The 26,228-nt window shown below is 34.7% G+C and overlaps 1 protein-coding gene across 2 annotated transcripts in view; it reads left to right on the top strand.

Annotated features, from left to right (window-relative positions):
• Positions 1-26,228, top strand: part of LOC136034890 (isoleucine--tRNA ligase, mitochondrial-like) — a 97,920-nt gene that overhangs the window by 25,281 nt on the left and 46,411 nt on the right. For both annotated transcript variants that reach the window (XM_065716378.1, XM_065716377.1), the window contains exons 7-11: positions 8,675-8,841; positions 11,602-11,707; positions 15,460-15,590; positions 18,812-18,966; positions 21,826-21,940. In XM_065716378.1, coding sequence (XP_065572450.1) covers positions 8,675-8,841; positions 11,602-11,707; positions 15,460-15,590; positions 18,812-18,966; positions 21,826-21,940 — 674 coding nt within the window. The remainder of the gene's footprint in view (positions 1-8,674; positions 8,842-11,601; positions 11,708-15,459; positions 15,591-18,811; positions 18,967-21,825; positions 21,941-26,228) is intronic.

Here is a 26,228-nt window from a genome sequence, read left to right as displayed (position 1 = left end):
ATGAAGGATTATTTACCAATTAGATTGGGCAAGAATTCTCTGCTCTGTGACTTATCTTGTCTACTGACCTAATCTACATTAAATGTGTGGTCAGATGATCTTAATTTCAACTGGAGAAGAATCGATACTTGAATGGTATACCCCCTACCTATTGTTCTTCTAATATGTTTCTCTGACGCTCAATCCAAATGAAATTTACCAAAGTAAGATAAAATATAGCATTTTAGAAACAAATTTGAGCTGTATATTTGCACATTAGGGGGGGGGGAGAAGGGTTAGGAATAGCTGATCTGCTGTCCAATGTGTGAGGTACAATTGTTCTGCATATTATCTAATAAGAATTGTCTTCTATCGTCACAGTGTTCAAATACTTTACCCCCCCCCCCTAATATTTAGAGGAGCTAGATTTGCAAGCGCATCCTGTTGAAGACAGTCTTAATGACTGGAAAGTGATTGGTTGTTCCGCTATTACGATTCAGTGCTCAGTTAATCAAAGTCATCAAAATGTTACAAACCTCTTTTTTACTTATATTCGGTACTTTTATATATAGATTAAAAATAGCATGTATATGATCTGAGGAATGTGGCTAAATATGATTATTTAAATATGCATGGCTGCTAAAGTAGTATTTCTTAGGTTTAAATGTGGAAAAAAACTACTAATATTATTTTACTCCCAAATAAGGGTAAATTTGGTTTTTATTGTTTTTTTTATTTGTTTTATTTTTATTTTGGGCATCCGCAAAATGGATGCGCAAAATGGATGCCCAAAATCAGGAACCAAAATAAAATGTCGTTTGATTGGATTGGCCGCTTTGCGAGTTCTCGTGGCATTGCCGGCTTTGATTGACTGACGGGCTGAGAAAGTTTACTTTTTTTCTTTATTAATCAAATTTTTTAGTCAGAGCACAAATTCTCAGTAACTTTTAAAGAAAACTAGTTCCCTGGGAGGATTTTCAAATAGACCATATGTCTTTGAGACGGTCAGCCGGCGTTGAGGCTCGTAAAATGATTTTTAAGGTTTGAATCCTCTTAAACCGGTTGTTCGCTGTGGATTCGAAGACCAAAAATAAAAAAAAATTGTTCTCTTCCTCTGAAAATGCATATGTTAGATTTATTGTTGAAAAGAAGGTATACTTCTTTCCTACAACATTACAAAGATAAGATGTTTTATTAACCAAAATAGTAAAATCTATCGCAGGGACGTTATGTATGCAGTAAAATTAGTGATACTAAATGCCTACAAATCAGTTCTATGGCACTTACAGCCTATCCATAAAATGCACTACATGAAATATGAAACACTTCCTAAACCCTTATCACTAAAATGTCCGAGTAAGCTAAGGGACTTGTGATTTACGATATCTCTTGGTACTGGAATCTGAGCGAATAACTAAATGTGAATAACTATGTTGATTTGTCGGAGTCAAGTGTCAGGTCCTTCAGTATGGGGTTCTGAAGGTCGAGTATTAAGCTATGATGAGTTAAAGATTTCAAACTTTTTTTCCAAAATTTCGACTCACGCTAACGACTATCAAGGGAATTCAACTTGAGTTGTTTCATTGCACTATCGCGTAATGAGTGGCTCTACTCAAATTTAATTTTTACAGCTTTTTTGTACCATCAAAGGTCTGACTAAAAATAATGGACCAGTGTATTAGCATTTATTTTTTGTATTTTATTTTTGCTCTCCCTCTAAATAAAACCTGATCTTAAAAAAATGGGGTATGCGATTGCTAAAAAAGTAAATAATACCTTCAGCTTAACAAAATGCTTCATACCACTAGGTACGGTGGGAATATAGGGGTTGTTTTTTGCCGAATTACTAACGTTGGATTGATTGAATTACTTTGGGAAATAATGGTCTATCTTTCGACATGCCGCCTTTCGGGAGAAACTGATGTGATTTCGCCGGGTGATTTTCGTAAAAAAAGTTGCATGGAAAAATTGAAACAGTATTTCTACATATGCAGGTTTTGGTTACGGAAAATAGGTGAAATCTGTTTTATCCCCTGTAAATATTAGGTCACAACTCAGAAACTGTAACAGATAGAAAATTTTTAATAGTTCTTTTGGACCCGTCGTGTCAAAAGCAGGGGAGTCCATCCTTAATTCAAAATCGAGTTTTTGTGTAGATCCTATGGTTTGGCAAAGACGTAACAAAAATTTAATTGTATGAAGCAACTAGAATGTTGTCATCGTATTTATTAAAGAAAGTTCGTCTAAGGATTATCCTAGATATTTTGTTGGATGCCTTTATAGCTTTTAAAAGCATGTTGCTGCGACCTGACTGTCCAAGTGCGTAACGAAAGAAAGGTCAGGATGATTAGGTTTTTTTTTTTTTTTTTTTTTTTTTTTTTTTTTTTTTTTTTTTTTTTTTTTTTTTTTTTTTTTTTAGGAAGAATTATGCATTGTTAAAAATTGAGCTTATTGGCTACGCAGCAAGAGCTAAACATAAACTAGAACGTCCCCGAAGAAAATTAAGTAGGAGTAGGGAATTAACGGGAAAAACAAAGATATATACCTCACTTTAGGTGGGATGAGGAGGAACGCAGGGGCTTCGGCTGCGTTAATTTAAAGGTGTTATGTAATTTAAAAGGTAATTTAAGGACTGTCTGACTATATCTCAAACCAGTAGGCTCTACGAAAAGTGTGGTTCAATTCTACTTTCTAGGGCTATAGTGAGAGAAAGGTTGAGATGGCTAGGGCACGTTCTACGGATGAAGGATGACAGATTGTCAAATATTGTACTTATCGGCCAAACGTCTAGTGCTAAATGGAAAGCAGGCCGGCCGTGGTTAGGGTGGGAGGATGTCGTAAAGAAAAATTTAAGGGAAATCGAACTTCCTGACAGGGGTGTAAAGAAGGAAGCTTGGAATAGATAGAATGGAGCTTTGTTGTGTTGACCTCAGGCGGCTTGGTGATACGGTGAGTTGTTAGTTGTAGTAGTAGTACGTGAAACTTTTAATTAGCAAATTTACTGTCGACTCCCTCAAACTAAGTAGACTCTATCTATTAGTTCAATCCATTTTTTTCGTGTCTTTTTTGGTTCTTAAAATATTTGAGCTTTTTCTAAAACGTTTAATATCCTTATTTCTGACTCATTGAAATAGATGGTGTATTCGTCTCTGGTATCAAAATCGTTTCTGCTGTACCTTAATTGTCTAGAAAAATATTCATAGCATAAATAGCTGCTCTTTAATTACAGTCAAAAATTCTAGAAATACATTTTTCAGTTTTTCCAGTCTCCTTTAAAATATGTTTTGCATGATTTTTTAAATTACCATAACCATGGTCTATGGCCTCAGTTAGCTTTATGTTGCGATGAGGTATTGTTAGAAGAAGTACTATGGCGTCCCTAGTGAATGCCGACAAAAAAGATTTTTCAACTGTAAGTAAGAAGCAATTGTAAAACTAAAAACAAACAAAAATTAATCCGCATATTAGTGGGGTAGATCCCTCCTCAATACCTTGCTCTTCACTCTAAAGCTCTTTAGTACTTTTAAACAAGCTTCTTATTCTAATTAAACAGCCCTTGTGTTTCAGGAGTCATTCCTAAAGAACTGGGACACAAAGTCAAACCTTAGCGCAAAGAGCGAGGTATTGAGGAGGGGCCAACCCCATCAATTTCTATTTGTTTTAATTTTTAAAGTTGCTCCTTACTTTAAGTTGAACAACGACTTGTTTTTCATTTATTTAATTTCTGATCATTTCTCAAATAATGCCGGCTCTCACAATTCCTCCTCTATGGAAAATTCCCTCCCCCACCGAAAAATCCTCCGTGGAAAGTTCATCTCACGTAAAATCTCTGGGTAATTTCATCCTTAAATACCCCTCAGAAAATTTCTTGCGGACGATTCTGCCTGAAAACTTTTTCTTAGTATAATTTCATTTGGAAAAGACTTTAATTTCTGACGTTTTAAGTCATGCCGGAAATCCCCCTCCGTAGAAAGTTTTTCTCGGACCCCCACCCCCCACACACACTCGCACAACCACAATGGAAAGTTGCGCCCGCTGAAAATACCCCCAGGGAGGGTCTCTCCCGCAGAAAGTCCTTCCCCACGAAAAAAAAATCTCCAGACAATTGTATCCTTGCTGAGGATTTCCCCTGGACAATTCCCCAAAACATCTTCATTTATAAAATTGAGTCGGCAAAGACAAAGTAAGACACATAAAAAGAATTTCGTATAGGAATTCTTGCAAATTCCCCCAGGACTAATTTCCCCTGGAGATTTCACCCCTTGTACCCCCCTCCCCCCATGGAAAATTTTTCCCGTTTGAAATACACTCCGTCAGAAAACTTACACTTCCCCCCCCCCAACAGAATGTCTGAATACTTCCCAATACCAGATACTACACGTAAACAATAGGCAAATTTTATAACACAGCCCTTTATCCAGGGGCTGTGGGGTCATGTTATCCCCAAAGATATAGTTGTTGGACCTTTCAACTATGCTGAACAAAATAGCTATCTCAAAATTTTCGATTAGACGGCTTTGAGGAAAAAAGGGGCGTGGGAGGAAGGCTAGTTGCCCTACTATTTTTTGTTCACCATTAAAAAGAACCTAGAACTTTTGACATACGCTTGAGTGAGCCATCTCCCGATATCCTAGGACCCCGGGTTTGAAACGATCACCTCTGGACAAAAAAAAGAAACAAGTAAACCCGCATCCGTGATCTTTCTTTTGGTGAAGAATACTTGAAACTGGAATCTGATGTTGCGGTTTTCATTAAGATTCCGTAAATTTTTGGGGATGTTTCTCCCCTTTTCGAAAATGAGCAAATATTTAAGGCTCTCAGCTTCTGATGGGTAACACTAAACTGAATGATTCTTATATGTTTGGAATCAGCGTAAAAAGTCAATTCGTTTGACGTATCTATCGATATCAAAACTACGTGTTTTAGAGTTCTAGTTGCTATTGGGCAGAGTCACTCCTTACTTACAGTTCATTACCGCAAACTGTTCTTATCTCGTTTGAAAATAATGTTTTTAAAATTTATCTACTTGATTTGTCTTTATTTGTGAGAAAACAATGTTTGATCATATAAGGTCAGTATTTAGGGTAAAACTCATGACCATATTATTTATTTATTTATTAAATGAATGTTCTATGTTTAAAATAAGCATACTATTTTATTATTATTTTAATGTCAAGACTTTAATAAATTAGTTGAGCTACTGGGATTAATATTAAGATTCGTCGTCTTTATTTTTGCATATGACAATAAGTATATTAGTTTCATTAGTACTTTAATGTTAAGATTATAATAAATTAGTTGAGTTACTGGGATTAGTTTTAAGATTCGTCGTCTTTTTTTTGTACCAAGTATAGTGAACAGGAAATCTAATTTTTTGATTTGGTTTCCTGCAAACTTACATAGCCAAAAACATCTTAAAAAAATCGGAATAGTCGGGAATTCAATTAGGGAAAATATCTCTATATGGGGTTATTTAGTTTTAGTAGTAGTGGGGGACTATTTAAAACAGGAGTCTAGGTGAAAAATTGGCAACAATTAAAGCAAAAACATATGGCACCAAATCATAGGCAGCGCAATAGCAGTACTGAGATGCATCTGATAGAAGTTTTGAGATGCCCATTTGTTGTCGTAGAAACTTTGAAAAAGGCTCATTCGATTGAAAATTCGAAGGACTAGTGCCCTCTTTGATATTCAAAAGTGATTGGAGGGCAAGAAGCCCCACCACTTCCATCCACTCGCAAAACACATCTAATCAAAATTTTGAGATAGCCATTTTGTTCGGTGTCGTTGAAAGGTCCGGAAACTATGTCTTTGAGGATGACCCCCCCCCCACAGTCCTCAGGGTGAGAGCTGTAGGTAATACCCTGGGGACATGTAAGGTTTTTATAGAAAGGGTGGTTGCATTAACTTTGGAGGGGGCTTGTTGGATTGGTAATCAGAAGCTCTAGTGCTCTTTTTAATATCCAAAGTGATTGGAGGGGGGATACCCCCCTTACCTCGTATTTTCTCGAAACGCATCGGATAGAAATTTTGAGATGGCCATTTGTTGTCGTAGAAACTTCGATAAAGGCTCATTCGATTGGAAATTGAAAGAGCTAGTTCCCTTTTTAACAGTCAAAAGTGGTTGAAGGGCAACAAGCCCCTCCTCCACGCCTATTAATTCCCAAAACACATCTAATCAAATTGCAAGATAGCCGTTTTGTTCAGCGTTGTTGAAAGATCTTAATATTATGTCTTTAAGGTGATAACACCGACAGCCCTCAGCGCAAGGGTTATAAGTTATTTCCCGAGGTTATATAACGTTTTTATGGAAAGGATGGTAATATAAACACTGGAGAAGGCTCATTGGATTGGAAATCAGATGTTTTAGTACCCTTTTTAAGAGTCAAAGTGATCGGGGGCAGCCACCCCCTCCCACGTCGTATTTTCCACTAATGCATCCAATAGAAATTTTAAGATAGCCATTTGTTCAAAAATAGTCCAAAGATCATATAATAAGGTCTTTGGGGTTGACAGAATCCCCCATAATCCGGGGGTTAGGGTTGTAATTTATGCCCCAGGGGTATATAATGTTTTTATGGAAGGGGTGGTTTTATGAACTTTAGAAGAGGCTCATTTGATTTGAAATGTACAGTTCTAGTTCTCTTTTAAGAGTTTAACATGATTGAGAGCAGCTTGCCCGCCTCCTTGACATTTTCTTTCCCCAAAACGCATTCAATTGAAATTGTGAGATAGCCATTTTATTACCAACAGTCCAAAAGTCATATACAATGTCTTTAGGATGGAAACAATGACAAGAGCCCATAGGCAAGGGTTGTAAGTTATGCCCCATGGCATGTAAGGTTTTTATGGAGTGGGTAGTCGTATAAACTTTGGATTGGATGGATCTCATCTGATTGGAGGTCGGAAGTCTAAGTGCCCTTTTTAAGAGTCAAAAGTGAATGGAGTGCAATCAGCCACCCCCCTCAAGCCTATTTTTCCCCAAAACATGTTCGATCGAAATTGTATGCGAGCTGTTTTGTCCACCATTGTTGAAAAGTCGAGTAATTTTTTCTTTGGGGATGTCAACCTCCCCACAGTCCTCAGGACCAGGGCTGTAAGTTATGCAATTCGTTCATTGCTTACACATTGTATATTTTATTGAGAAAGGTATGCATGTTTTGAACTAAATCAAAACACGTTATGTGTATAAAGATTGTCGAAGGACCGTAACATAGGAATAATTAAGTATATTAATTTGGAAAATTCAGGAAATGATAAGGGAAATGATCAAAAAGGCAATATTTGCATGCTACCAATACTACTACAACTACCACCCCTACTACTACAACACTATTCCATTTTTAGTATTGAGGGAAAATTTGAACTAAATCAAAAGACGTTGTGTGCACGCACATTCTCAAAATAGCATATCTCAAGAGTTAATTTGGGTATTAAGTTTGAACTTTCAGAGAATGCTTAAAGGGGAAGATCTTCTCACCAAAAGGCAATATGTGCACGCTACTGCTAATGCTACTGTTACTGTTATATTTACTACTGCTACTGCTACTAGTACTTCTATTGCAATTATTTTTAAGGCTAAGAGCATTGAAATTAAAATTTCAAGAAGTTTATGAACATACAGGTTATCAAAAGGACATATCAGCAATGTCATAGCAATGGCTGATTGTACTAAGTTGAAACTTCCAGGACTTGATGAGAAGGATGTTCTACTGACCAAACGGCAATATGTTTGTAGCACTGCTGTTTGTAGTACTGCCGCTATTCAATCTACTATTAGTAATATCAATTCTACTGCTGTAAATACTGTTAGAACTATATCCTTCGATCACTTTTGACTCTTAAAAAGGGCATCAAAAGCTCCGATTTTAAATTTCAAATTCGACTAATTTGTTTTACCATTACTACTACTAATAATTTACTGCAGCATCAGACCGCCTGAGGCCACAAGGAGGAGTGTGCGTACACAAGTACGCACACTCCTCCTCCATTCCAATCTATAAAAGCCTCTCTCTTTACACCTTCGCAAGAAGTTCCTATTTCCCTTAAATATTTCCTTACGACGTCCTCTCATCTCATTCGGGGACGACCTGCTTTTCATTTGGACCTAGACGGTTGGCCGACAAGGCCAATTTTCGGCAATCTGCTATCTTTCATCCGGAGAACATGTCTTAGGCATCTCAATGTTTCTCTAATTATAGCCGTAGAAAGCGGGATATAATCGCATTTTACGTGCAGTTTACTGTTCGAGATATGGTCAGTTAGTCGTGTACCCAAAACCATCCGTTGGCAATTTCTTTGGAAAACATATAGCAAGCCCTACTCCGTTTTCTTGGGCACCCACGCTTCAGAACCATATTTGACCACTGTCGTCACCGCTGCTTCGAATATCGTTCGCAAAGTTATCTTCGTATTCTTCCAAACTCTTTTCAGCTGTGAAAAAAACACCTTGGCCTTGGTTATTCTACTAATTTATTTTCTACTTATCTATTTTTTTTATTTTATTGATATCGGTTCAACGTGACAACACTGATAAAATTGTAATATTTTCTTTATAGCTTCATAATTTCCCAACAACTAAAAAGACAAACTTTAGAAAACCGTAATTTTCTAGTATAAATAGACCTAAAGATGGGCATAGAGGGCTGAAAATGTCTTTATTTTGTTATTCTTTGTACACTAATTTATGTTGTAGGTTCTAGGCTGAAAGAAATAGAATACATTCATCCTATCTACAATAAGAAGCTTCCATTGGTTGGATCTGATCATGTAACAACTGAGAAAGGAACAGGACTAGTCCACACTGCACCTGCCCATGGACCAGAAGATTTTGAAGTTGCACGCAAATATAATCTCCCAGTGGTATTATGCTGCTCATTTATCTTTTGCTTATGAAAAACAAACAATAGTTTAATTTGTTTCACTATGGTCTAAAAACATTCTAGGTTCATTCATCTGGAATTATATTCAACATCAAATTAAGCGTTAAATGTAGAAAAATATCTAGATTTATTGATGCGGAAATGAATTTAGAATAAGTCACGTAGAAGTTCAGAATATATTATAAACACTTAGTGGTATTTTGGGATTTTTTTTTCTGTCGTGTGTTTACGTTTGTATTTCTTTCTCTCTACCTTTTCCATATTTCTCTGCCGTGTAGTCCACACAGCACACCATGGACCACAAAATTTTGAAATGGCATGTAAATGGAACTTCCTGGTTGTATTTTGTTGTTTATTTATTTTTCGTTTTTGGAAAAGGAAAAACAGCTTAATGTCTTTAGATATGGTCTTGAAAAAAACCTGGATTCATTGATCTGGAATTAAGTCCAACATAAGATTAAGTATTGAATCTATAAAAGAAAAAATGAGGTCTATTGATCGGGAATTACATCTAGAATAAGTCATGTAGCATAAATTATATACAAACAGTGACGTTGTTGGATTTTTCCACCATAGGTTTACGTTTGTATACCTTTTCTCTGTCTTGTCTATATTTCCTTGCTTTGTAGTCCACACAGCACCTGCTCATGGACTGACCGGAAGGTCTTGAAATGACACGCAAACATAACCTCCTAGTGGCGGTTTGTAATTTATTTCTTATTTATCTTTCGTTTTTGAAAGAAACAAAAATTTTATATGTTTCAATATGATCGAAAAATTCTGAATTTATTCGTCTGGAACTAAATCCAATAAAGACAAGTCCAAATTTCTTCTTCTAGAATTAAATACTGTTTCTTTACCGTTTATTTTTTTAATGCAGTGAGGCATGATTTGCGCTAAAGCTCATATTTTATGTTTCATTTCATTTTTTGGTTTCATGGCATGTTCTATCAGTACTTTTCTTGTATGTGGCTATTGAATAATTTCCAAAGCATACTATCTATCCGTAATTTGATATATATGAAGAACGAAAGATTTTACTTTCGTGCGATTAAATCGCACGAAAAATCTATTTTTTTTTCTTTCTCCAAGCGAGAAGCTAATAATTTATTGTTATAGTGATTTAATTTCTGTAGGTTGGGGTAGGGATATTATAAGATATATTAACTTTGAGCCCAAAATTTTTTCCCTGTAGCAAAGTGCAATATATAATTACCTACAAAATTAGCTATTATTATCTCCACAGATAGCCGCAAAAAATGGTCATTAAAGAAAAAAGTATAGTATATGCTATAGATTTCTCAGGAAAAACGGTTTGAGAACAATTTTGGGAATGAGCATTGGTAGTGAACCCTTATGCAATATTTTATAAGAAAATGGGTTTGAACCCTTTACTATATTTATTCAGATAGACTGGATTAGGCTACTTGGGAGTACCTTCTCGATCTAAAAAGATTCTATACCTAAAATAGTTCAACCACAGAGACCACAAGGGGCTAAGAGAGCGGCTGGACTCTTTATTGTAGGTTTTGATTATCATGCAAAGAAATAACATAAAATCTTTGGAGATTGGTCGCTAAACAGCTATTTTGACCTGAGTGGGTCGGAGCAGTTTATCTTACACAGAGGGGGGCTCGGGGCCAGATCTCCCCAAAATCCTAACTTCACTCGAATTTTAAATTTCTTATTTGGATTAACAAATTTTTTTTCTATTATTTGCCCTCCTCCCCAACAAAAATCTTGCTTACGTACCTGGGATGGAGAAAATGTTCCGATTGTGCGGTCAAAGGTGGCTTTAAGCTGTAACAAGTTTTTAGCAGCAGTTTACGCAACAAAGAATAAGATGATGAATAAGAAAGATTAATAACGTAGAAAATGGGGACTACTGTAAAAAAATAACTTCAACTTTTTGTGTTTCAGACAGTCCCGTACATAAAAGTTCAATTCTCCAAAAGGTATTTTTTTTTCAACATTTACCGTTTTTTGCTGCCTACTAATATATTAGTATTGCATGGTAGGTGCTTCTAAAATATCTGTGGGGATTTCACTGATTTGTGCCCAAGCAGATGATTTGAATAGGGTGAATTGAGGAAAAGTGTACTTTTGTATGGCTTTAGAGGGTTTGGAGTTTAGACAAGATTGCGGCAACAGCAGCGTTAACGAAGGAATCATGACGAATCATTTCGATGAGACGGCTGATACGGACAAACTATTACCCTAAAAATGCATTTTTCCATAAAAAAACTTAAAACGAGAAATCGAAGTATATATCTAGTGATAAATAATTTTCTTTTTCTATGTAGCAGCTTTCTTAGCAGCTATGTAGCAGCTTTTTCTATCTACGAAGGTATCTATCTTGATTCAATGAATGTATTTGCTATATAAAATGATCCTGTTCAAGAACCAGCACTAGATTTCTTGATAAGCATTATTCGACTCATTTATAGTTGAGCATCTCCGAGAGTATGAGAAATATTTTTGTTAGAGGTTGCCGGTCTGGGTAGAAATAAAAGCTAACGCGAATATTACTATTTTCATTAATTATTATTAAAACTGAATAAAAAACACAGAAATTGTGAAAAGGGAAAAGACTATGAGCAAAAATGCCGAAGGAAATAATTTTAATCTTCTTATTGTTTGATTTTAATCGCTTCTAAATATTCTAGGGAATGAAAAATTGTATTCTATTAACGAATTATCCGTAAAATATTGGCTTATTTATATGGTCTTTTTTCCGTAGCTCGATCTCGTGGATGAATGCGGAAAGTTTCGAGTCGACGCTGGCAATCAACTTGATAATAAAGATATATTTACCGATGGACAGGATGCAGTTCTTGAGTTACTAGGTATCAAATATTCGTTTATCTTTATTTGTTTGAATATTGCTATTATGAGCTTTGTATATTATTAATTTAATAAAAGCACTTTTTTCAACTCAAAGTAAAGAATAACACTAAAACCCAACACGAACAAAATTTATTCTGTATATGAATATAAGACTCTTAGCTTTTGATGAGTAATATTAAACTTAATGAATTTTGTATAATTGAAAATCAGTATAAAAATTAAATCCTTTTGAAATATCTATTGTTATGAAAATTCGGTTTTTTTAGAGTTTCAGCTACTAGTTGGCGGAGTCGCTCCTTACTTACAAAACGTTGTAATTTTGGCCCGAACCTTCTAAGTTTCTGTGGATTTTAAGAAAAAAAAAATTCTTTTTAATCTCCCTTTATTCTAAGGAATTTTTCTGGACTTAGATTGCGATGCAGGGTAAAAAAAAGCCATTTCGTATGCAGACAAGGGTCCCCGTGGTGCTTGTACCATTTTCTTAACTCACTGCTTTTGGTTGGGACCAATGTCCTGATGTTCTACCTTTGGTCAGGAGTGCAATGTGTGTGGGGACAAATCACCTGATACTTCCTTTGTTTCCCCCCAAATTTTTCCAGATACCCATTTGAAGCTGGGTCGTTTCTGGCTGATCTTACAGAGTCTCAGAGCTGACCCCCTGTCTAAACCAAACAATTAAAGAAACCAGGACTGGAACTCCTGCCCTTACGGACAAACGATTGCAAGTCAAGCATACTAACCACTAGGCTGGTACAGCTAGCTCATTGCAGAATAATTAAGTGTAAAATAAAATTACATTCACAAATACACCTGCGCCGAAGGGAGTGTGGTTATATTGAGAGTCCATCTCCTTTAATAAGTACTTACTCGAAAGAACTCCCCTTGAAAACTGCGAAAAAGATGATCTCAACACCTTTTTTTGATATTTTGATCCTCTTCCCCCCAAAGGAATATTTTACTGTTTATGCGTCTTCAAGGATTGCCCTCATTTAGGGACGATCGAACCTTTATTATTATTATTAACTTGAACTTAAAACTAAGGACTGATGGATGAGATGGGGGTGTTCAAAGCCACCTTTAGATTTAGTAAAGCCCTGGATCCAATAGTTTGCAGAAACAAACTATAATGAAAGATTAGCCCTTACCAAGAGAAAACAACCCTAAAATACCGGGTATTAATTACAGCATATACGTCAACCGAACCTACTGTTTATACTAATTGCAATTACACAAGATTCATTAGTTTAAAATTTTCTCACCTGAATTATTAGTATATGAAAATTTGCTTGGTTTTAAAAAAGGTGGCTAAACAACCTCAGAGAGGAGTGTGATCTAGACGAGAATTCTAAAATCTATCAATCTAACGAGAATTCTTCTTATCTAACAAAAGAGATCATATCACAGCAAAGTGCCAATTTTGTGTATTCTGTCTGTTATCGAGCAAAAATTTTGCTAACTATTGCATGAGAATTTATATAACCTCCCAGTCTCTGTGGTTATACCAGTGTGCGTTATGATACTCATCCCTAAACATAGGGAAGTCCATAATATGGACTTTCCTATGTTTAGGAATGACCCACAATATATTATGTCCTTTTATTGTTGCCGGAAAAAATAGTTTTATCTATGAGAATGTAATTTTATTTTAGACTGAAAATATACCAAATAAATTTTCTTCCTTGAAGGATCGTTATAAAAATGAAACTTAAACGTAAAAATTTAAAATTTGGGGATAGTAACTTTCCTAATGTTTGGGATAATTCTGTTAGAAACAAACAGAAATTCAATAAAGGAAAACAATGTTTTTCGTCAAACATAAGTAAAGAGTGACATTAAAACTCAAAACAAACCTCCTGTATTTAAGTTGCCTCCTCTCTCCTTAACCTCCGCCCTTAGTGCTAGTTTGACTTATTGTCCCAATATTTCAAGAATGAATGCTTTAGTACCAGAATCATTGGAGCGAGACTAAAAGTATTTTTCTGGTTTTCTCGTAATTGGAAGGATTTTTTATGTGTGTTTACTTTAAACAGTAAAATTTTCGGTTCAAATGTTTTTCTTTACTTCATTTAAAAGACTTGTCCTTTTAATTTGAAGTTTAGAAGAATAAAATTCAATACCTTTGCAAATACTCATTTGCATAAAAAAGGAAAAAAAAGATAAATTACCCACTCTCTCTAAATCAACTCCATTTATTCATTGGTTGCCGTAAGTTTGTTTTGTCCCAGTTATCTAGTTTTCTATCAATTAACCAAAATATTTTTTCATGTCGATCTACTGTACTTACTTGTGGCAGGAATGAAGGATGATTCCACATTGTCAATCATCAAGGATCTCCAAGAACTCTTGAATTGGGTGTTTACGATCTCCTACTTGGTACTTCGCAAAGACGACCCACGGGGTTGACCACGTGGGTGTACTGTCTTCTTTGGCAAACTCCTTCCACTTCTTCTTGTGCCATCCTGGAAGACTTTTACAGGAGCTGCATTGTGGGGCTCCAAGGATTTGATGAATTAGGCATTACGGCGTTTTACGTAGGAGGTGGCCGAACCGTTTTAGGTGGCGGTCCTTGACATTGGTTGCAGCTTTCCTTTTCATAATTCTGGCACAGTGGATTTCAGTGTCGGACATGCGATCTCAAAGCTATTCTTTAAAACTCAGAATTATTCAAAGAATATTCTTGGTAAAATATAGTAACTACCATGCTCGAAGATTTATATTGTGTTTTTGTAAAGGTGTTTTCACAGACCAGGTTTTGCATCAGTAACTGTTGGACGAAGGCAATCTTTTTCAAGCTGAAGACTTTAAAAATGCGGGTTCAGTCAAGTAGTTATCAAAAGGAATAAATTTTTCATCCCTATATGTTCTGGGGTAGTAGAAATTTTATTTGGTAACCCCAAAAAATGCTGTATATTTGGAATGCACAAATTATTTTTGTGTAAAAAGTGCCCGCTTAAATTTTTAAGCATTTGAATGTTGAAATGGAAGCATTTAGGGAAGCATTCAGGTAGCTTCTATAAGACTTTTTAAGAACACACAATTTTTGAACGTTTGTTATAAACTGAACTTGTTCAGAGCAATATCCGAAGATAATTGTTGTTTCAGATTGCTATCTACCTTTTTTTTTTGTCAAAATAATTGGCAGTTGTTGATTCTCTACATATTTTTAGTCATTTGTCTGATTCTATCCAATAAATTTACAAGAAGATACAATGAACAAGTGCAACATGCCATGCGCTCTAGAAGGTTACCCTTATCCACACTAAATGTTAACTGCTGTTTTTTTAAACGAAACAAAAACTATTAGTGGATGCCAAGCTCTGCCAGTTCAACTTCAGCCTCCTTTATGTAAGCTTTTGCTTACTTTTGTATTACCGAAGTAACACAAACCATATAAATTTCATAATATACTTGCACAATGAATGGTAGAAATATGAATAATATAATAAGAAAGGAATTGACATTAATGATAGGGTTAATATGGCTGAAAAAACGAGAAAAATGAAAGGGAAAATTTGGATCTCATCTCATGTTCTTTTTCTCTCTTGCAGTCTGGGAATCAATATATGATATAAAAGGTGGGGACACTAGACGGTCTGACAAAAATTCTGTACATAATTATTACATTGTGGGCAAACTTTTTGAAGATGTTGTCATTTGGGCAAGGTAGTGACAAATCTTCCCTGCATGTATATTTTTTTTCAATCTGGATTTTTCTTTATTTCTTATTATATATACTTTTTTCTCATTCTAGGGGAGAGCATTATGAAAATAGAAAAATTTGTTCACAGCTATCCATACGACTGGCGAACAAAGTTACCAGTTATCTATCGCGCATCATTGCAATGGTTCATTGATGTAGAGAAGATACGCTCTAGTGCTCTGGTATGGATGGCGTATCTCTATTTTATGTGTTTAGGCTGCTGAGATAGCAGGCCCTCCCGAAATAGTGTGGGAGGAGGTCTTATAGGAAAGATTTAAGGGAAATTGGAACTTCTTGCGAGAATTTGCAGTAATTATTCGGATTTTAAAAATAGATGTCAAATTATAAGCCACAAATTGATCTCGAGAGGTTTTTCGCGAATACAAGAACTTGGTTTCAGTATAACTGAAACTTTTCAATAGATTTAGTTTTCAGCATAACAAACTTTAAATAAATCTGCCAAAAATCATCAAGTAATATTAAAAAAAAATTCTCTGTTTTTCTCTTTTTCTTCTTGGGATTGTTTCTTTGGACTTTTTAGAAGAATAGAAAAATTTGAGCTCTTTTCTTTATTATGATGGGTATTGGAAATGTAGCTTAAATAAAAAATAAAAAATTCATGCTTATGTATGTTAAACATCAACGTAAAAATAGAGGATTTGAAAAAAAAAATTCCAGAATATTAAATAAATTTCTCTTAGAATGGAAAATAGCAGAGGTTTGCCTCTGATGATGATTTTATCAAAATTACTGAGTGCTTTTTTTATGACTCAGTAATTGAAGTGACTTGAAAGCTGCAAATGGGATGTTTTTGAATTAAATTTAAAAAATTAAATAAAAATAGGTTACGTACGCGTGAAAACCGTGATATAAGTCATTTTGTACTGCCACTACTACTAAGAACAACTCACTGAAACACCAATTCGCCCAAGGCCAACAGAGCTACGCACGCTCCTCCTCCCTTCCAATCTGTTTAACGCCTTTTTTGTACACCCTCTCAAAATTTCAAATTTTCCTCATTCCCTCCTAACGACCTAGTCGCAGCCACACCGGGGACGACCTTCTATCTGTTTGGCCCTTAATGATTGGCCAAAAAGGATGTTCTTTAGCAGTATTTTGTGGAAAATGGTTAAATCGAGTGAATTGTACGATTTCAGCTGTAATGCTGTGCTACGCTATTTATAAAATGAGTATCGGTATTTTTTTTTCTCGAGAGCAAAAATTAATAGTAGAATAGTGAAACAAGCTTTTACATCAGTTTTTGAGGTTCTTATTAAAAACAACAATGAAAAAAATTGAAATCTCCTCATTTTTCAAAGTAGTCAGAATATATTAAGCATTATTTTTTGAGTTTAGATGATAAAGCATTAGCATATTTTGTGTTCTTGTATATCGATATGTCTTTGTTTTCCCGTGTCAGGGTTACCTTCTTTGCCGTGCTTACCCATTATTACTTTTCTTTTCCAGTCTTTCCTTTTATACGTTTTAGGTTTAGTGTTTGTATTTATGTATTTATTTTTTTCCTTCATGTAAATTCTTCTGTTCGTTACATACAACAATTACGAGCTCCGCTTTCTCGTTGGAAGCGTAATATTTTGTTTCAAAGTTCTATTGCATTGAGTTGAGTAAATAAATTAATACATTCATTCAAAGATCAACACAACAGGTTTATTAAGAGGTGCTGTAGATAAAGTTTTTAGAAATAAAAATCCAGCGAAGAAGGGAAGAACAATTTTAGGAAGCGGACAGGATGTACTGACCAAATCTTCATATTTTGGTTAATAGTTGCCGAGTTTTAGAGTCATTAGACCTCGATAAATCTGACTTTTATTGATTGTGAACAGGCATGTGACTGAACTGACAGAGAATCTTGAGGTGATAGGAAGGAGAGAAGATGCTTCAACCAAATTTTCAATCTAGGTTTATAATTGATCAGCATCTGAATCATCACACCCCTTTAGTCCTCAGTTATATAGATTATGAAGAGGTATTTGATTTAGTTGATTGAAAAGATTAATAAAGCCCTGTTCTTAAATGGTATACCAGATAAATACGTTAGATTGATTAGTGCAATGTGCAAGAATAATGTTGCTGTATTGCAGGTAGGAAGTATGGCTAGTAGTGGAATCATCGGTGTGGTTCGGTATAGAATCTTTAAATAAGCATGGCTGTTCGTATCCCGTTTACATTGATTGTTTCGATGGAATATGTCCCAAAAACATTCAAAAAGGGGTTTGAGAGAGCATAATATCGTCTAGGAGAATAAAACCTTTCTAGACTTAGATTACGATATGACACCTTTTCCATTAGATTATTTACAATCAAGGCATTTTAATGAAGACTTTAATATTGATTAATACATTTATAATGTTTCAAGTCATCAACATTACCCCTATTCATCAAAAAATGCCCTCCCACCCCCTGGCAAAATTCTCTGGTCTTGTTCTTGCGTCAGATATGACTTCGAATTCAGGGATATTTCTTTTGAATCTTTTTTTTTGCCTTTCTGGATCGAAGCAAGATCTTTTCACGTCCATCTATTTTAAGGGAATGAACCCTAATTAGAATGCATAAAATATGTGATCAATAATATATAATATATTCAGTTTTTTATCCGAAGAAGAGCCACTTATAAGCCAAATCAATTAATTTTGTTTCTTTACAAGTTAAATTCAAAGCATTATTATTTTTTGGATTCATAAAAGTGATAAAACATGAAAGCCAATTGGCAGTCAGATACTAAAAAAAAAATTTTAAGTGGGCATGGCTAAGGCAATAGAAAAATAAGCTATTAGGTATTAACTTAATGTTTTAATTGCTTAATCATTTTATAGTATTATTTAATACTTTATTATTTAATTTATAGTTCTAATTTATTAAAGTAAAACTCTGTCAAGTATCAATCTTTATTTTTTTTTCTGTTGTTTTTTTTTTCTTGACTTGATTTATTTTTTGTCCTGTTGGCTTATATCTTGTGACTGAGTAAAAAAAAAAAAAAAAAGAAGAAGCGATTTTTTCCATGGCAAAGAGTTACGACATAAAAGACACCAATGAAGGAAATTTTCTTCTCAAAATGTGTCATAAAAACAATAAAACTTTTCCATTGCAAATAAGACCTCTTTCTCAGCTCATACTTTTGATATAACCAAATTTTTGTGCTTATCTTTACTTATTTTTTTGAGGGAACGCTATGCTCCTCAATTCAAATTGTTCTAACAACATTTTTCTTTTTCTAGCAACTTTTAACTTTCTAACAACTTCTTTCAAAACTTTTTAACAGCTTTTTTGAGGGAACACTTTCAAAAACCCTTTGGTTTTAAAATGACTTTTTTTCTAACTCCTTTTTCCTAGTAGTCTTTTTTCTAAGAGTTTTTCTAATTACGAATTTTTACACGTTTTTCAGAAAACACTGGACGAAGTAGATTTAAAGCCAAAATCACTAGGTCATGACCTACGCTGGGAAGTTTCCAAACGACCTCCCTGGTGCATATCAAGACAAAGGTCTTGGGGCGTCCCTATACCTGTGCTGTATAAAGACGGGAAGCCATTGGTCAATAAGTAATTGTTTTTTTTAGGTTAATAATCAGTTTTTTTTTAGTTTCAGACTATCGTACAAGATTAATGATTTTGTATCTTGAAGTTTGATCTGGATGGTGATCTTCTTGTGCAAGATTAGCAATTTATGTAGGCTGTGACCTAAATGGAATAGCTAAGGATAGTTTTTTTATCTTACTCCATGCACACCCGGAATGATGATCAGTTGGTTTACGGTTAAGCTAGTCTCGTAAAGGATGGAGGTAGCGGTGGTATAAGTGGGTTATTTGTAGTTTTAAGTAAGGGATTGAGAAAAGATAAAAAAATGGATCAAAGATCAAAGAAAGGTTGAGCTGGCTCTGGTACGTTCTATGGATGAAGCACAGATTGCCGAAGATTGTCCTTTCCGGCCAACCGTCTAGGGCTAAATGGAAAAAAGGTCGTCCTCTTCTAGGGTCGGAGGATGTCATAAAGGAAGATTTAAAGGAAATGGGACTTTCCTGGGAGGGTGTAAAGAGGGAGGCTTTGAATAGATTGAGATGGTGAAGGATCGTGCGTAGCTGTGTCGGCCTCAGGTGGTTTGGTGCTCTGGTGAGTTGTTAGTAGTAGTAGAAATAAAATATAATGGGATATAAAGTCTCAGTGGCCGCAACCAACATTTTTTGGGGTATCAGCATTTTCTTGTTAAGTGTTTTTCTGTACAAAATGAAGACACGACAAGAGTTTTGTTTCGGTGAATTAGGGTATTTGGGAGTAAATTGGAGGAAGGGAATTTAAGGTAAACAGGGAGATTTTGGAGTAAATAAAAAGTATTTTGTTGAATTCATGGAAGAGGTGACGTGTGATGGAACTGCACCCCGAAAACAGCTGGGCAGATGTAATGGGTAATTGGTAATTTTTTGGTAAAAATTGTTAATTAATGGTAATTGGAACAGTGGTAATGGTAATTGCTGTAAATTGGTTGTGAAATTTGCTATACGATTTTTAATTTGTTCGTTTTTGTGTGTAAGTGGTAGGTAAATATATTTATTAGTTTTGGAATTCAAAGATGTTTTTACTGCTAAAAGGAGAGGAGGTGGGATAAAAAATAATAATATGCTAATTCCTAAAATAGTCAACCAGAAAAAATTAGTAAAATTGCAAACATACTAAGCTGTATCCTTATCTGTTCTTGTCAAAACCAAACTGACCAAACTGATTTTCAACATTTGTAAAATTTTTCCTCTGCGAAATATGTTTAGATTCAACTCTTTCCTTCTCATTTAAAAACACAGGTAAAATCTTCAATTTTTAGAGATTCTCAAACCCTGCTTCTGGAGAAACCTCTTGAAACGCGGTCAGGAGGTATTATTTTAGTAACTTCTTCGACCAAACTGTCGTTCTAATTCTAATTAAAATTAAATGAACTTATGATGACGGGTAAATACTTGTACTTAAGGTAATGAACATTGAGAAAAAAAAAACACAAAAAGTTGAGAACAATTCACACAAATATTGTATGAAAAAAGGAAAAAATCAAAAAGAATCCATATTAGATAAATTATAGTCGTTGTTATTAAACAAAAACAACATTTTCTATGTTACCAGATGTGAGTGTCTTTCTGGTACGAGTTAACATTTTAATCTATTTTTACTTTTTCTTTTTTCTTGTTTCTGCGGTTGATAAAGGCTTCCGAATGTAAAGCCTAAATTTTGTACTTTTATTAGTTAACGGAAATATATTAATTTTTTTTTGTTGAAAAAAGAAGACAAAAAAAAGGGTTGGATGAAAAGTTGTTGCCTTAATTGGTTTAACACTTGCACATAGCGCTGTATCCAGGATTTTGTTTGGAGAGGGAACAAAAAAACTTTCTAAACCGCATCAAAAATTTAATTGCATGTATTTTCGCTACCTTTCTCTGATTCGTACAAACGTTTCGGGGGGAGTTGAAAATATTTAACCCCCCATCTTGGATACGTTCTTTCTTGCACATCTTATTTTTTGAAAACTTTTAACGATTCAATATAAATAAACACTTTAATTCCGCAGTACCTCTGTAACAACGCAACCGGGTGGTATCTAGGTAGTTGGATGATTATTTGTTGATAAAGAAAAATATAATTACGTAATATTTAGAATTAGAATGAAATATATAATTAATATCATAATGTATTGTTTCGCCGTACAAAGAAAGAAACACTATATTGAATTCCAGCTCACTGGGATTGAGCGGGGATCTCAAAATTAGCTGTACTGGCCCTTGCCCACAATAAGAGTGTGACAAAACATTAAAATTTGAAGTGATAATGACTACCCTGCTACTTGATACAACCATTACTTTTTTTTCAATATACTTAAGGTTTCAAGGAGCTTGTGACAAACTTTCTTTGATGTTTTTAAAAAAGTAGCTAAGCTGGCTGAATGACTGGGTCCCTTTATCGTTCCCGTATATAATTTATTAAATGCTGCTAGATAAATTACATGATTTTTATAATAAGATAGAATATTCATAATCTTGGCGAAGTAATAGTTTATAAAGTTCTGAGCTAATCTAGAAATTTGTAAAGGCATAGGAATTACGAGTTAAGAGTTGAATCAACGAGAACTATGATCCTTTGTGTGTCTGTCTGTGACTTCCAGCATAATTGTTTACTGGATTATATTAAACTTTGAACTAATTATTTGCAAAAATACGAAATAACTAAGAAATTATTCACGCCATAAGAATTAAACTTTTTAAGTACAATCAACAAAAGCTTTGTGCCTTCATACATCTGCACTTGACGTCCTGCCATGATTATCCACTGGTAAACTATTAATTACCAGAACACAGTAAGCTCATAATTACCACTTGTTGATTTGTGTTTAAGATTTACCTTTTACTAAGTAAGATTGTCTTTCAGGGAGATAGTGGAGAGAGCTTGTCAGTTAATTGACGAAAAAGGACCTGACAGCTGGTGGAATTGTAGTGTCAGTGACTTAGTTGATAAAGATCCTGAATTGTATGAAAAGAAAACAGTAGGTGTAAAATTTTATATTTTGTGTATTTTATTGCTTTTTAATTGGCTTCGATACCAAAATGATATAACTAAGATAGATAATCTTGGTTTAGTTTATAAGAAATGTGCCGTGTTTCAAATTTTCATTTGGACGCCTATTTTGAATCTATGTGCCTAGTTGAATCTAGGAATTCCATTTAATTTAATTTTTAACTGATTGGTAAGGGTGGCCGCAAGGAGTATTGAAATGTTAAGGAAATCTACCACTCGAAGCAGATTTCTTCTGAGCCCAGTTAAAAGTTTGCTAAGTTAAAACTTTTAGCTAACTAGTAAAAAGCCCACTTCGCAGTGAATATTCATTATTAAAAATTAAAGACATAACCCATATGCTGTCATGATTGTCAACTAAGTTATAATCTATTAAAGAATTGATTTGTTCTAAAACAAGCAATATTTAAAAAAATACCATGGCTGGAATTCTGTTACATCCCTTAGTTAGATTCCAGCAGATCCTCAGCCACATTTCTACTTATTCCTTGAGAAAAGTTTTGATAAATTCCTTGAACAAAATTTGGATAGGTTCACTGACCCAAATTAACGAGGTACCAATTCACGAAAATATAGAGGAGTGATGGTAAATATTATCCTTCGCTTTTTTAATGAAGAAACAAAAAGTGTTTTTTTCAGAATTTAGGGGGAAGGGGCATTCGTGTTTTTACTCTTTTTATTTTGTAGTGAAGTTGGTAAAAAGGGCATTTTTCAAAATACCCTACACCCCTCCTCTCTAATTGGAGCCTCAGAACAAGTTCTGGTAAAGTTTCCGAGCCACTTTGTGGTACATTCCCTCTCCCAAGAAGCAGAGAATCCACTTTGCCGAATTCTAATAGTTTTCCTTAGCTTAGTTTCTGTAGGTTCTCTTAGCAAATTTTCAACTACATTTTCAAAAGTAATATTTATATAGATTAATTGAAAGTCAGCTTAATGACGAAATAGAAAACCTGAATGCTCACAAAGCGGGTTTTAACCGGGTCTGTTACTAAGAATTTGTATTCATCTTTGGCAAAGACAATAATTCTTACTTTGAAAGTAATATTTTCCAAGCCAAGGGTGTGTTTAAGACTTCGTTTCTGCCCAAAAAGAACTTACTGTAAACATTCTCTCTTTAACATGGGCTGATTCAGGAATATATTTCTTTGCAAATTTCAACACAATAACTAACAAGCTTAGATTTTTAAAGTTAGGGAAGGGGGCAGTGGCCAAACTCTTGTTTGTTGTGATTTTCTTCGTTTTCAGCTTAGTTTGCATTTTCGAATTAAGTTTTCAGCGTTTTAAGATTCATCTTTTCATTTATATTAGCACTGGTTGTATGTTTGTTTGCTAAGGTTGTTTATTTAATTTCTGATCGTTTTGGGTTACTTTTATTCTTTACAAGTAAAAGATTTTTCTTCGTATGAAGCATCATTTGTCTATTCATTTTAAGTTTTACTCATTTTGAGATTTGTTTATTCATTTATATTAGTGCCTGTTGTATGTTTGTTTTCCATGATCGTTTATTTAATTTCTGTTCGTTGGGTTTCATTTATTTTTTAATTGTAATTTCTGGTCGTTTTGAGTTAGCATTATTGTAGGTTTCATTTCTGCTCATTAATATTAAGTTTAATATTGCCTTTGCTTTTCTTTGAAAACTTTTTTTTTTCGGAAAGTTTTGTTAAGTTAATCTACCCTAAAAAAAACTTACTGTAAACATTCTGTCTTCAACGTTTCTTGATTTAGGGAAGTATTTCTCTGCAAATGACGAAACAATGTCAACAAAACCTTAAAAGCTTAACTACATCCGAAAAAATCCGAAAAAGAACTCTTTCTAAGAAAAGTAAAGAGCTATATGAAATTTAAGAGGAGAAGAAATAAAGTCCTATAATAATTCGAACTCAGAATGACCTGAAATTATTACCAGAGAATAAAAAAAAATGAATAATCATATTAAATATAAAGACAAAAGATATTGATATAAATGAATAAAGCGATCCTACCTGGAAATTTGAGACAAAAATTCCAGGAACAATTGAGTACTAAACTTGAGGGTTTAAAATTTGACAATGTGGAAGATGGATGAAATAATTTCAGAAAAACAATTTGTGAAGTTGCTGATGGTGTCCTAGGGAAGAGTGCTAAGACAGCAACTAGGAATATTAGTGAAAAAGCTTTAGGTTTAATAGAGAGCTGAAGGGGTTTGTATAAGAATTATCTGAGTGATAGGTCGTATGAAAACAAAAGGAATGTAAAGAAAGTGGAGAAAGCATTAAAATATGAACTATGGAGATGTGAAATGGAGGCGATGGATAAAATTTCTGAGGATCTGGAAGATGCGGCTAGACGGCATAATAGTAAAATATTATACTGGCATGTTAATAAATTGAAAGGGAGTAGCCAATCCGGACTAGTCCCAGTTAAAGATAGAAATGGGGCCACAATTAGTGATAAGGAAAAAGTTAAAGAAAGATGGGTGGAACATTTTGAGAATGTGCTAAACCGAGATACAGTTGCAGGAAAAGATATAGATGAAAATGAAAATGTTTGTGATACCTTGGATGTGAAGGAAGATTTGTTTAGTGAGGAAGAATTAGCGACAGTACTAGAAGGATTAAAAAATAATAAGGCCCCAGGTGCTGATAGTATGATTAATGATTTCCTTAAATATGGTGGCTCTGAGGTTAGGAATAAGCTACTGAAGATTATGAACATGATTTTTGAAAAAGGGGAAGTACCCAATGATTTTAGGAAAACCTTAATTAAACCACTGTATAAGAAAGGTGACAAGAGTGAGTGTCGTAATTATCGAGGCATTAGTCTGGTCTCTGTAGGTAGCAAATTACTGAGTAATATGATACTTTTTAGACTGAGACATGCTGCAGACAAAGTTTAAGGGAAGAACAATGCGGTTTTAGAAAAGGTAGAGGATGTGTCGACCATGTTTTCACTCTTAGGTTAATAATTGAGAAGTCCCTTCGTTGTCAAACACCTTTGGTCCTTAGTTTTATCGATTATGAGCAAGCTTTTGATTCTGTTGATAGAACAGCGTTAACAAAGGTCTTATCGTTATATGGTATACCAGAAAAATACATTAAAGTGATTTGCGCTATGTACGAGAATAATACTGCTGCGGCTAAGGTAGGAAATGAGGTTAGCAACTGGTTTTGTATTAAATCAGGAGTTAAGCAGGGTTGTGTTCTATCCCCCTTTATATGGATCATTTTGATGGACTTCGTCTTAAGGAGCACAGGAAAGGCAATTGGAGACCATGGAATCAAATGGGGAGGAAGAACGCTCCTGGACTTAGATTATGCTGATGATTTAAGCATATTAGATGAAAGTGTGAGCAAAATGAATGAATTTTTAGAAGTTTTACGAGTTCAGGGTGCTAAAATAGGCTTGAAAATTAATGTTAAGAAGACTAAGTCTCTAAGGCTAGGAATAAGTGAAGATGAACAGGTGACATTAAGTAACGAAACGATTGATCAGGTTGGGAGCTTCAATTACCTTGGTAGTATTATTAGTAAAGATGGTGGGAGCAGTGAAGATATTAAAAGTAGAATAGCTAAAGCTCAGGGTGTTTTTTTTTTTCACAGTTAAAAAAAGTTTGGAAGAATAGAAAGATAAGCCTACAAACCAAGATTAGAATATTGGAAGCTACAGTGATGACAGTGGTCAAATATGGCTCTGAAGCATGGGCACTCCGAAAAGCAGATGAAAATTTCCTAGATGTTTTCCAGAGAAATTGCCTACGGATTGTTCTGGGTACCCGGCTGACTGACCGTAGTTCAAACAGTAGGTTGTACGAAAAGTGTGGTTCAATCCCGCTTTCTAGGGATATAATGAAAGAAAGGTTGAGATGGCTAGGCCACGTTCTACGGATGAAGGATGACAGATTACCGAAGATTGTCCTTTTTGGCCAACTGTCTGGGGCTACACGGAAAGCAGGTCGTCCTTGTCTGGGTTGGGAGGATGTCATAAATAAAGATTTAAAGGAAATGGGAACTTCCTGGGAGGGTGTAAAGAGGGAGGCTTTAAATAGATTAGGTTGGAGGAGGAGCGTGCGTAGCTGTGTTGGCCTCAGGCGGCTTGGTGCTGCAGTGAGTTATTAGTAGTAGTAGTAGTAGTAGTAGTAAAACGAGTAAAAACAAGGTGAATGTTCAGATAAAACTTATTACGAATAAAAATTACTGCAAACAGGAGTTTGGCTACTGCCCCCTTTCCCTCCCCTAACCGTAACAGTTTTTAAGCCTATTACGTCATTTGCATTGTATTGA

Source organism: Artemia franciscana, chromosome 13 (assembly GCF_032884065.1).
Source record: "Artemia franciscana chromosome 13, ASM3288406v1, whole genome shotgun sequence".
Lineage (NCBI taxonomy): Eukaryota > Metazoa > Arthropoda > Branchiopoda > Anostraca > Artemiidae > Artemia > Artemia franciscana.
Note: the sequence above shows the minus strand (reverse complement) of the source record. Positions and strands in the feature narration are given on the sequence as shown.